This window comes from Diceros bicornis, chromosome 2, assembly GCF_020826845.1.
Source record: "Diceros bicornis minor isolate mBicDic1 chromosome 2, mDicBic1.mat.cur, whole genome shotgun sequence".
Classification (NCBI taxonomy): Eukaryota; Metazoa; Chordata; class Mammalia; order Perissodactyla; family Rhinocerotidae; genus Diceros; species Diceros bicornis.
Genome location: NC_080741.1, coordinates 25,409,981 through 25,423,152, shown reverse-complemented (window position 1 = coordinate 25,423,152; position 13,172 = coordinate 25,409,981). Strand labels below are relative to the sequence as shown.

Here is a 13,172-nt window from a genome sequence, read left to right as displayed (position 1 = left end):
GCAGAGATATTTTGAAAAGTTAATCCATTCATTCAACAAATGATTAGAGATCCCATACAATAGGCTAAGCCTCCTTTAGAGGAGACAGCAATAAATAAAGAAAATATAATGGACCCTCATAGAGCATAGAGGCTAGCAGGAAAAAGAGACATTTAAAAAGTAATTATGTGATAGGTTTGGATTTCATACCAAGGGCAATAGGAAGCCATCTCAGGGTGTTAAGCATAGGAGTAGAGTAAGAAGAAGAAATTTGTATTTTTAAAACAGTTCACTCTGCATGTAGAACAGTGTGAGACTAGAGAAGAGACTTTGGTAGCAATGCAGGCAAAAGATGGATGTGGCAAGGAATAGGGTGGTGGTAGTAAGGATAGAAAGTCTTAGAACCGGGATATTTAGGAGATAGAGTCAAGATAATTTGTTGCTTGAATGGATGAGTATAGGGGTAGATGTTGGGAAAAGGGAGAAGAGGAAGCTAAGAGGATGGTGAGACCAGAAATAAGTGGACAGCCATGGTGAGGTTCTGTGCATCTCCAGGTCCAGGTGAGCCAACAAAGGAAACTTCCAATTGGGACCCATTACCAGCTTTCATAGTAAATACTCACACCAGCTTGACTATAATTATGATTTTTGTGCCCCTTGCCCCAAGCAGAGTAATATCAGCACAAGTTAACTAAATGAATGAATTAGGATTGTTGACTGATGTCTTCACTCCTTCTCTTTCTTCCTTCCCTCCTGCTGTGCCCCCATCAAGGAGTCTTCCATTTCCCCAGAAGATGATGAGTGCTGGGAAGAAGGATTATTTATTGAGATGGAATACTGGTATCCCAAATGAAGATACACTCCCAGAACTGTACATTCAAAGTCTTTCTTGGGCTTGGATTTGTCCGTGGAGAGATTCTGACAGGAGATCTTGACACAAGGATCTCAGAGCTGGGTGGGAAGGGTAGGAGAGACTTGGCAAGGGATCACTGGCGTTGCTTCTGGTAGTTTGCTGGTAATTGTTTTGTGTTGCCTATGCCTATTTAACACTTGTTCATTACTCTCTCTTTATAAACTACAGGCGTCTCTTCTTTAGAATTTGTTTGTCATTTATGGCCTTCATGACGTCGACAGATTTCTTTTTATGGGCAATGAACTCAAGAATGAAAGGGAGAGAGAGGAGCCTGGGCTAGGTTTGGGGGTACTCTTACATTAATTCACCATCACTAAAGGGTAGTGCTTCATATAGTTCTTCATCATTTCCAACATTATTACACCCTTCTGAAGTTGTTTATCCTCTGACAAAATGAAAGTACACAACCTCTCGCCAAAGAAATTGGTTAAATATAACCAATGTTCCTACAGTGCACAACCAACACAGCATTTCCTCTGAGTAATATTGCTTTTGTGGATTAGTCTGCATTTATAATAGGAAAACATTGTTACCCTCTGATGAATAGCAGAAATTTGAGTCTCCTGACACGTCATCTACCTGGGCTGGTAAATGGCAGCGCATACAGCCTGGACAGAGGAACAATTACAAATGATATCTTAATAACCTGGAGATGGCACTGACTCAAATCAAATTATTCATGGTGCTGGTAAAGTTCTATCACACGGAGAATATTCCGAGAATGGGAAGGCAGAAAAGTGCCTATGCCAAACATTACAAGTTTAAAAGAAATATTGCCTCTTGAGAGAAGACTAAATATAGAGCTTACCTCTGAGTGGAGGAGAAATTTTGGGCTCCGGCCTGATTCGTTCAGAGCCAAAGTCAAAAGTCTGGCTTTCTTCACTACTGTTTCCATCTTCAATTCCATCAACAATCCTGTTTAAAATAAAAAAAATTGGTTAGTTGTCCATTTATACTCATGGCTTCCAGTGTTTCTAGAAGACTTAAAAAAATTGTGTTAAATTTCTAAATTCTAGACACTCTAGAGCTGTGTTATCCAATATGGTAGCCATTAGCCTTATACAGCTGTTGAGCACCTGAAAGGTGGCTCGTGCAGATTGAGATGTGATGTAAGCATAAAATACACACTGCATTTTGAAGTTTTCAGAAAAAAAAAGTAAATTATTTCATTAGTAATTTTTATATTGTTTACATTCAAAATGATAATAATTGGGGCATATTGAGTTAAATAAAATATATTATTAAAATTAATTTCACTTGTGTGTGTGATTTTTTTTTTACTTTTTAAAAATGAGGCTACTAGAAAATTTAAAATTACATATGTAGCTCATAATTTTAGCTTACACTAGATTTCTATTGGACAGCAATGCTATAGAATTTAGAATCTTACATATTTTCAGATTCAAAAGCTTAAGAGAAAGTTCTCTTAACTAAATTAATATTAAATCACTATTCTATCCAGATTGAAAATGTTTTACCCTAATGATTACAGCATCACAGAAAATAACTTAGATGACACCTTTAGTCTGGACTTGGACAAAACTAAAGTGAGAGTTGAAGAATCATATTTAAATTATTATTAGGACTTTAGCTAGTTTTATTTCTTGGTAAATAATATCTAACTCACTCATCATTAAAAAAAAAAGACAAGTCTATTGTAGAAAATGTAAACATAAATGTAACAAAAATCAGGAAATAAAAAATCACCTGTAATCTACCACTACTGTTCACATTTTAGTGTATGTCCTTAAAATCTTTTTTTATATATATACATTTTTTTCCATGTAAAAAGAAAATGTGGGGGGCCGGCCCAGTGGCATAGCAGTTAAGTTCATGTGCTCTGCTTCAGCGGCCCATGGTTTGCAGGTTTAGATCTTAGGTGCAGACCTACACACCGCTTATCAAGCCATGCTGTGGCAAGTGTCCCACATATAAAATAGAGGAAGATGAGCACAGATGTTAGCTCAGGCCAACCTTCTCAGCAAAAAGAGGAGGATTGGCAACAGATGTTAGCTCAGGGCTAACCTTCCTCACCAAAAAAAAAAAAAAAGAAAGTAAATGTGTTCTTTTTACAAATATGGGATCAATTGTACATAAATCTTTCTTTTCCAGCTCTGATACATTTTCTCCCTATTTAAAATTTATTATTTTTAATTTTATTAAAAATTTAGGAAGGAGCAGAGTTAAGCAATGTTTTTAAATTACCATCTCCAACTGAATTCTTGAACTTTTAATGTCCACCTACTTTTCACTAAGCCTGTTATGCTTATTTTTTTTTAATATTCTCCCTAAATGGATAAATTGTGTTCTTTAAATGAATAATTAAATATATTGTATATTAGAAAGATCACTTGCCTTCCAAGTAGAAAAACAGAATTTGGATCCAGATTTCAGAACTTAATTTATGAGATTTTGGACAAAATACTTAACCTTCAAGTTTCACTTCTTACATCCTTATAGTAGAAATAATATGAACTACTTTATAGGATTCCTGAGAGGACTAAACGCAAGGGTGAATGTGAAGTTACCTAGCAGAGTACATGGAACTAGGAAACACTCAATATGTTTTTTTCTTGCTTCTATTCATTATTCCCCATCTGTCGGTTGTCATACTGTGGTGGCTGCGTGTTGCTGTGATGCTGAAAGCAATGTCACCAGAGCTTCAAATAACAGCAGGGTCACCCATGGGGGACAGGTTTCAGTGAGCTTCCAGATTAAGACAGACTAGGAAGAAGGGACTGGCCACCCACTTCCGAAAAAACTGGCCATGGAAACCATATGAATGACAGTGGAGCATTGTCTGATATAGCACCGGAAGGTGAGAGGATGGCGCAAAAACCTGGGCAGGGTTCCACTCTGCTGTACCCAGTGTCACTAGGAGTCAGAATTGATAAGATGGCACTAATAAAAATTCATTACTCAGCTGTGATGTGATTTTTACTATTGCTTTTATGCACCATCCTACTCCTTTCACATTTCCTGAGTCAGGATTTTTTACCCTCTCTATCACTTTTGGTGGATCCTAAAGCAAATTGTTTTTCACTGTGATGTGATTTTTACTATTGCTTTTGTGCACCATCCCACTCTTTTCACGTTTTCTGAGTCAGGATGTTTTACCCTTTCTATCACTTTTAATGGTTCCTAAGGTAAATTTTGTTTTTAATTAAAAATAGAGCCATGCCATGTTACCTACTGAAGAGGTCAGAAACAAAACTATGCTTTGGTCATCCAAAATAATGAAGCAACTCATATGAAAAATGAAAATCAGCACTTCATTTCCTTCATAATTTCATCTCATTGTTTCATAAAACTATTGGTAAGATCAGATATTGAGGGGATAACATCAATAGACTTTGTTCCATCTATTTTATTTTCATTATAAATTTATAAATTATAGAATTACAACGCAGAAATATACATTTATAATAATAGCGCTAAATGGATGAAGAGAGTAGAAAAGGAATTCTGAATATTTAATGGACCCTTTTGAGAATAGGACTAAACCTATTTATTTTCATACTGCATGCACCCTCACATAGAGGCAGAAATTGCACACGAAATTCAGGAAAGCTAAAGATCCCAGGCTAGGAACCTGTGCCATAGGAAGGCCCAGAAGGCTGAATAATTTACTGGCCAGATTCTAGTCTCAATAAAAGGCAGCCATTTTCACCTGGGAAAGAATTACATGATGTGAATTCTTACCTTGGACTGAGGTCTGGGGGTCCAGCATTATTCAAAGTTGAAAGCTGCAATTTCAAGTTCTTCTCTTTCCTCTTACCATGATTAGGGGGGTCAGCTTCCTGTTTGGTTTTTGGGGAATTCGTACTGGAGACTGTGATAGGTGAGTGAAATGGCACTGTTCCTGAGGCCAGCTGCTTCAAGCTCAAGCCGAGATAGCCTTTATTGCTTCCAACCTTCTTGCTGCGTGAAGAGGAGGATCCCCTGGTGTAGATGGGAGAGAGGGAGACTGTCTCCTCTTCCTCCTCCTCCTCCTCTTCCTCATCTTCCACAATGGATGGGAGTCTCTTATTGATGCTGCCATTTCCCTTGGGCTCTGACTAAATCAGTGGATAACATAGATTAGTACAGATGGCAAAGACCTCTTGAGAGGTATAACACTCATGCTGGAGGCCCCATCCGAACAAAGTCAAATTCCTTAAAGACTAACTTCTCATTAAAACCACAGACTTTGCAGATTTTGCTATTATTTGGTTGGGTCTTAACAGTCTCCCCATTTCTGATCTTCCCCAGGCTTACTTGCCCTGCTTTCCTGGTGTTAGCCCACCAACCCTTCTCTTAGCCTTTTAAACTCTTTTGGTGGAGCTCTGTGTTAAACATGCATTTTACCAGGTTTGCTTCTAGATTTTAATCAGCCTGTCACTGTGTTGTATGTGATGGCACGCTCTTAGGAATAAAGACATTTTCAATTTTACTGCAAGGTCTTGGGCCTTGTTATTTTAAAGTTATAGGGTTTTCAGTGGAACTTGATGTGGAGATCAACCAGCCAAATTATATTATCCTCGAGAATAAAAATCTTTCCTATTTTGGATCACGCAGATGGAAGAAGACCAAAAGCGTCCTCAGTTACTCTGCTCCCTGTTCTCCTTGTTCTTACAAGTTACTTGGCAGGAAATGGAGCAAACGATTTGATCTGCTCCCCTTGAAGAGCCTTGGGAAAAGAAGGAGAAAGTCTTGCCAAACCCCATTCTAGAACTCTTGACTGAAGTCATTCAACCTTATAGGCTAAGAAGAAGCAAGACAGAGGACAGGAAAGGACAACGGAGGTAATGATGGAGAGGCAGGGAAAAAAGAACAGCAGAGGGTAAGCTGGTGGCCCTCAACAGAGTCACTGTACGAGTGTGTGATTCTTGCTCTGCCCTAGGCGTGGCTTTCCTGCTCCAAAAGATCCATTCATTTTTCTGTGCCTCAGTTTCTTTTGAGGATACAATCACTTATACCTGCTCATCAATAATTTCTAATGAAAATAAGATAACCAACTGAAAAGATCTAAGAAAGCTATTTAAATCTCATGAGCTGTCATGGTTATTACTTCATCTTACTATACGGTTCCTTGGTATACATGGATTTTACTATAACAGTTATAATGATAGATATAACAAAAAATGTACTTGAAGCTGTGGTGGCTTACAGGCAATAGTCCAATCAGTTTAGGCCATAGCTGCTAAGGTTAATTTACTCATGAAAAATTTTTGTATTTTAATCTTAATGGCTCAAAATTTCTTTTTTTGTGTGTGAGGAAGACCAGCCCTGAGCTAACATCCATGCTAATCCTCCTCTTTTTGCTGAGGGAGACCGGCCCTGAGCTAACATCTATTGCCAATCCTCCTCCTTTTTTTTCTTTTTTTTTTTTTCCCTTTTTCTCCCCAAAGCCCCAGTAGATAGTTGTATGTCATAGTTGCACATCCTTCTAGTTGCTGTATGTGGGACACGGCCTCAGCATGGCCGGACAAGCGGTGCATCGGTGCGCGCCCGGGATCCAAACCCGCGCTGCCAGTAGCGGAGCGTGCGCACTTAACTGCTAAGCCATGGGGCCGGCCCTCAAAATTTCTTGAGGAAATGTCATTATTAGACTTATCTTTCCAACTAGATATGATTATTTTAATTAATGGTGATGCCATTAGTTCTTTATTGGGATAGTCATAGTTTTGCTTTTATTTGTTGTTTGTTTTATACAATATTCTAAAATGCTGTGTTTTTAACAAAAGTTGGACCCACAAGGAATTTCAGGGATACATTTGTATACTAGTATTGTAGAATGGAAAAATTAGCTCACCCAGCTAAACGTACAACAGGGCAAAATTTTCAAAGCAGTGAAAAACAATGAGTTCATTCTCTAACTGGACTTCTGTGTACATTGCATTGGCAATTTAATCATTCTTTTGTTTCAAGGAGGCTCCATTGTCCCTAATAGAATCCTACGACTAATAACCTATAGTGCTTGTACTTCTGCAAGTTAGTTTAAATTTCATACTTCCATTTTGTTGCGGAGACTTGGCACCTTAGACAAGTTGCTCAGATACTGACTCTTGTGACCAAGGCAGCCAACATTACTTAAGCCAAGAAATAATTAATTACCCCACCTACCATTATTGCAGGCAGGACTCAAATTTATTTCATTATTAAACACCCAGCCCCACATGCAGTCTCTATGCAGGAGTATCAGTTACTTTCTTCAGGTCAGCTATATAGAAACACCTACTTCCCTTGTGTAGCTGGATTCACCTGTGTATACACTGCTGTAGAGTTTAACCACAGATCTCTTCCTTCTCTTCTACTCATCCCTTCATTCTCTCTTGACAAATGCTTCCACGAGGGTAATGAGGTTTTTATACCCAGTCAAAGAAATCTCTAATTTAGTGCATGACATTTTGCTGAGATAGTCATGTCAAAATCATAAATGACTAGAGTTGGGGCCGGCCCCAGGGCATAACGGTTAAGTGCGCACACTCCGCTGCTGGCGGCCCGGGTTGGGATCCTGGGCGCACACCGAGGCACCGCTTGTCGGGCCATGCTGTGGTGGCGTCCCATGTAAAGTGGAGGAAGATGGGCACAGATGTTAGCCCAGGGCCAGTCTTCCTCAACAAAAAGAGGAAGATTGGCATTGATGTTAGCTCAGGGCTGATCTTCCTCACACATGCACACAAAAAAATCATAAATGACTAGAGTCGATCAAACCTGCCTTGACTAAAGAGGAAGCAGAACAAAGTCTAGTAGCTGAATGGAAGGATTTTTGGTCACACAGTCCTAGAAGTCCTGTGACTTTCTACCTATAACCTTGGTCAAGTAATATAATTGTTTAAAGCCTTGGTTTCCTCACCTGTAAATTGGGAATAGTGTGAGGAAAAAGTAAATATTAGACAACGGAAATAAAGCACTCAGCAAAAAGCATAGAAAATGCTTAATAAATGCTTCCCCTTGTGATGATGATGATGTTCATGAAGAAAATGGAAACATTTACATCAGGGCAGGTGCTATGGAGAATGCTGGTTATATCCTTTTTACATAATCTCCTCTTCTTTCTTAGTTAACAGAACTCTTAGCAACAACACATCCTGCTCAAAGATCACATTTTTCAGTTTCCCTTGCTACTTGGTTTCGTCATGAGGCTGTTCCGGGATGATGGCATGTAAGTGGACAGGTTATAAGGAATTTTAGGCAGGTTCCTAGAAAGAGGGGAGCTTCTATCTCACTCTTCCACATTTCTTTGATTTCTAGTCTGGAATATGGATGAAATGGATGGATCTCCAGCAGTCATCTTAGAGAACGAGGAGATCTTAAAGAATGAAGCCATGTGTTGAGGATGACAGAGCAGAAAGAAGGAGGCTTGGACCTCTATTGACACATTGTTATATTGCCCACTTCTAGACTTGTCCATGAGAGAGAAATAAACATAAACTGTCTTAAAAGTCCTGCTATTCTGGTAGTTTTAATATTGCAAGTGAACCTCAGCCTAAATTACACATAAGATTTTTTTTTGAAAGTTAAAGATAGTATATTCTTGGGAGGGATGTTCATTTTCAGAGTGCTGTAAATTGGTGAGGAATTCAAATTGGTAAATCCAAAAGAAGGCTAAATATCTCTTCATGAGAATGAGAACACAGGAAAGGTCTGGGGGAAAAGGGGTACAATAGTGAGAGAATGCTGCCAGTTGAGAAGCATTGAAACATAATAACCATTTTGCTAGTTCCTGAGGAGGGATTTTGTAGAGATGAGAGAGAAAAGACAACTAGTGCCAGAGAGAAACTTGGTTGAAAGGATTGAGATGTTTTAAGAAGTTTCCCAACAGTATTAAAAGTAAACCCTGTTTGCTCCATCCTCAACCATCTTTAGTAAATTATCAATGTCTTTGTAATGCGTTATGTCATTGGATTTATTTGTGTGGCTCTGTATGCATTTTGTGTGCAGTTTGTATGTGAATGCACGTGTGTGAAAGCTGGGTACTGCTTCAAGAAGAGTACAGAGCAAGAAAAGGAGGTGTTTATAGGGTTCCTGTCACAGGATTATAGTAATAAAAATCTAGGTAATAAATAAACAAATCACTGTTCCTTTGGGAAAGTTTTCCGTGAAATTAGAGGATACTTAAAAGTTGGATTGTCTTAGGAGCTCAAGTGAAACTACTTCCAGAATATCTCTGAACCCTGTTTTTTACATTATGGATAATAATGCTGCACCACCAACTGGATACTTACAAGAAAACATTTGACTACTAATTTTAAACACAATGAAAGTACTTCTAAGATCAATACCTCAGGACTTTGCTACTTTCAGTAGGTTTTGGTGACAAACTACTTTTCAGCAATAACAATAAAACCTTTAAATAAAGACACGAGTTTCAATACTTCTCTATTCCCAAACTCAAGAAAGTCAGTCACCACATCTCTCGCTGGGAAGTGTATTAGGGAAAGTCAAAAATAAATACATAAAACTCTCAAGGAAGAGACAGATTTATTGGAAATCCTACAGATTTTAGATAAACATTTTACTCTTTGACAAAAGTCATACCTGCGAAATCGTAGATTTGTTCGACAATCTTGATATCACCTGAAAGAACAAACAAACAAGCAGAAGTTGTAACAATCATTTAAACCTCCCCAGGTGGCTTGGGACAGGGTACAGTGTAGGAAGCAGGGGAAAGAGATGCAAGTTCAGAGAGTGTGGGGGACAGCTGATCCACCTGTGTAGACCAGAGATGAGAAAATATCTCCTGAAAGATGCTGAAAACACCTCCCACATACCACCCTCTAGGAGCTCTACTGACTAGTCTGCGTCATAAGAAAAGGGAGCAGCAAATTGAATGTCTACTGCAAGACACCACGTCTAGGAGATAATGACTAAAATGGTGGGCTTATTGGTTATTTTCTGTCTTGTTGTTTCATTCACTCTCCTTTTGTTTTGTATCCCCTCATTCCTCTTGACTTCCCTTTTGCTAAATTCTCTCTCCCATAATTTTCTCTCTGGCTCTGTGAAAACAGAAATCCATGGAATCTTTTCTTATTTAATCTCATTTCTTTCTTTTATCCACCTCCCCTTCTTACTTGAATATGGGCAAGGGTGATGGCTCCTTTCTGTCTCATTTCTGTTACTCACTATGATGTTCCTTGTGGACTAGGATTAAGTTCACTGAGGATCCTAATCCCCAATTTAATTGAATGTAAGATCCTGTTGATCATAGAAAAGAAAACAATTCTGCCAATCAAATTGTGACATGCCATCCATTGTAAAACAGATCCCAATTTCAGAGATGCTAAAATGTGAAAACAAATGGGTAATGTAGAATCACTTAAGCTTGGGTCTCAGGACATATCTTGTATAAAATCAAACTGTGGTACCGTGGAGAGGTATATTTAAAAACATGCTCCTTCCATGATGTACAAAGAAGCTCTGGAAATTATGACATATCCTGAAAACCTGCTTCAGGTCTCATTCACATTGTTTTTTGCTCAAATACACTTCTTTCATTTTAAAGTGGTAAATAGATGCTATAAATTAACACAATTTTATTCACACACACACACACAAAAACCTTGCACTTGAAAGTGATCTGCCTAGTAAGTGAGACATATTTGGTAATTCTGTCACCCTCTCACTGTTTCTTTTTTCTAGATGATTAGGGAAATAGATGTTATTATTTATACAAATGCTGGCATCATTATCGCTGTACAAATATATGTTTCATCAATGTTTAATTTTATCAATGCAGTCAACCCATTCTACATCTGCTTAGTTGCCTAAATATGCATTAATCAGAAGCATTGTAGACATAAGTTTTGTAATAATTCCCTAAATGGTGACAAATAAAACATCTGAATAATTAAAAATGTGAAAAATAAAACAAATTACAGTGCTGTTGCTACCGTGGTAGACACAAAAATGTGTTTTAAAAAGACTTCCAGTTACAGCTTGGATGAAAGAACATCCCAGTGGGATTCACAAAGCCTAAAGAGCTCCGGGTCAGAGACGCCCTCTGAGGCATAAGAGAAAGGTACTGGCCTTAGAGTCTTCTGATTTGGACGTGACTCCCAGCTCCCTGGTTTACTACTAGTACGAGTGCTGTCAAGTTGCTGCATCCCAAGATTATTTTCCTATATCAGTGCTCCTCAAACTTATATGTGCACACAAATCACCCAGGGCTCTCACTAAAGCGCAGGTTCTGATTCAGGAGGTCTGGGGTGGGGCCTGAGACTCTGCATTTCTAATGAGTTCCCAGATAATATTGATGTTGCTGGCCCATGGGGCACACTTTGAGTAGCAAGATCTCATAACCAACATCACTGTTATTATCATCCTATCGCCTATCAATCCAGTAAGTATTCACTATGTCATCAGCACCCTGACAAATGCTCGCTAGCCATATGTCCATTAATTTTCGTTGCAGTCCTATGCGGTAAGTATTCGTCATATAGCCAGCACTACTGTGATAAGCTCTCTGAATAAATCACTTCATTTACATATAGCATTAATCACAAGTATTTAAAAAGAGTGCTATGACATATTCATTCTATTGACTAACCCTTCATGCTGATCCAGATTCTGCAAAGTGCAGAGAATATTAGTTTAACTGAAAGTCAGTTTTTTAAAGCTAGAAGTGACCCTAAAGAGTGTCTGCTACAATGGCGTGCACCCCAGGCAAATAACAGAATGTTTTGAAAAGCATTCCTAAAAATATCAGATTCCAGAGGACCAACTTCAGCAAGTCTCTTTCAGTTGGCAGTGGTGGGGCCCGGGTCTCCAGGTCAGGTTTGAAACCACAGCGTTAGTCCCACTCTCTAGCTAGAGATGTGGAAACTGTGGCCCAAGAAGATGAGATAACTTGCCCAATTCCTACATCAAGTTAGTGGCAGAACCTCTACCATGCAGAGGCCATGCATCCTGACTCTCCACGCACCCTACACAGAATCATAAGTTGTCTCAGTTACCTCCTCCAGCAGTTAATGCTGTTCCTCGGGCCGTAAAGACTAAATGCCTGACGTATTGTAGAATTTAATCTGGCACAGGGTTTGAGGATTGCCACAAAGCAGACCCAAAAAATTCATGATATTAAGTCACCCAAGCACCTCTTTAACCTTTTCTGAGTCACAGATCTTTCAGGAAATCTGATGAATTCTAGGCATTCTCTTCCCAGGAAAAAGAAATGCATGGATACAACATTTGGATGGAAAACATTTATCGATCCCATGTTCTTGTTCCAGCAATTAGAATAAAACTCAAATGTTTTGAAAGTTTTGAAGAAGGCAGTCTTTTCCAATTTTGAGTCCCTCCCTCAGGAAACTTTTACTCCTTTTAGACAGTAGAAAGAACCGCTGGTAATCTCTGATAGGGATAAGTAGGAAAAAAAAGGAGGAAGTAATAGAGATGGGAAAGATAAAAGGGAAGTAAATCTGACATAAAAGGAGGAATGGAGGCCGTTGCAATAAAGTCTGGAGAGAGATAAAGGAGCTTGAGGGTCAGCCCACTCAGACCATAGAATTGTACCCTTTAGTCTGTCAGAACAGAATAAGCCACATGTGGGCAAGAAGGACTGAGGATATATCTTGGCATAAGGTTATTATGAACAGAGGTAAGGCTTTACAACCTTGTAGACTGGGAGAGAAACACATTATTAGCTATGGTAAGTTGGTTTAAAAAGTTTCCACATAGTTTTTCTTCTTTTCTCCTTTCCCTCTAAAATACTCTATCCCTCTGTAAGTCCAGCGGAAACTGAGATGGAGAACTCTATAATTGCAAAAATACTGCCCACTAGCTTGGAGAACCAGAAGAGGAATATTAGTCTCTTATAATCATACATCTGCTAGAAAAAAGTAAAACAAATTCACAATCTTGTTTTTTTTTTTAACTGTAAAGAAGGCATCAAAATTCTACTATTGAGCTTGAATTGCAAATGGAAATCAAAGATACTAAAATTAATGGTAATTTTAGGTGTGAAAAATACCATTGTACTTTCTAATGTTGTCTATTTTACTAAATGAAGACATTTCTATAAGAGAGTTCATAGGCTCATACCCGATCTTGGCCATCCAACTCATCTTTTCTTAAGTTCTTAAATTCCTCAACAGGAAATTTTTCTGCTATTAGGATTTTCATGAATTCTCTTGGTTGGGAAATAAGCTGTTTGATTTCTTTCAACTATTTCCTCCACCCTTTAAAATGCCTCTGAATTCTGACAGATGGTACTATAATAATAAGGTTTGGGGCCTCAGCCTTTCATGCCAAGGCCCCACGTTCAGAAAAAGCTTGAGTGGTTTTTCAGTGGTGGGGAGTC

The 13,172-nt window shown here is 38.6% G+C and overlaps 1 protein-coding gene across 1 annotated transcript in view; it reads right to left on the bottom strand.

Annotated features, from left to right (window-relative positions):
• The window catches only part of KCNH8 (potassium voltage-gated channel subfamily H member 8), a 371,503-nt gene that overhangs the window by 34,969 nt on the left and 323,362 nt on the right, over positions 1–13,172 (bottom strand). Inside the window, exons 12-14 of the mRNA XM_058553749.1 lie at positions 9,416–9,454; positions 4,595–4,950; positions 1,701–1,807 (exon numbers count right to left, since the gene is read on the bottom strand). Of these exons, the coding sequence (XP_058409732.1) occupies positions 1,701–1,807; positions 4,595–4,950; positions 9,416–9,454 (502 nt within the window). The remainder of the gene's footprint in view (positions 1–1,700; positions 1,808–4,594; positions 4,951–9,415; positions 9,455–13,172) is intronic.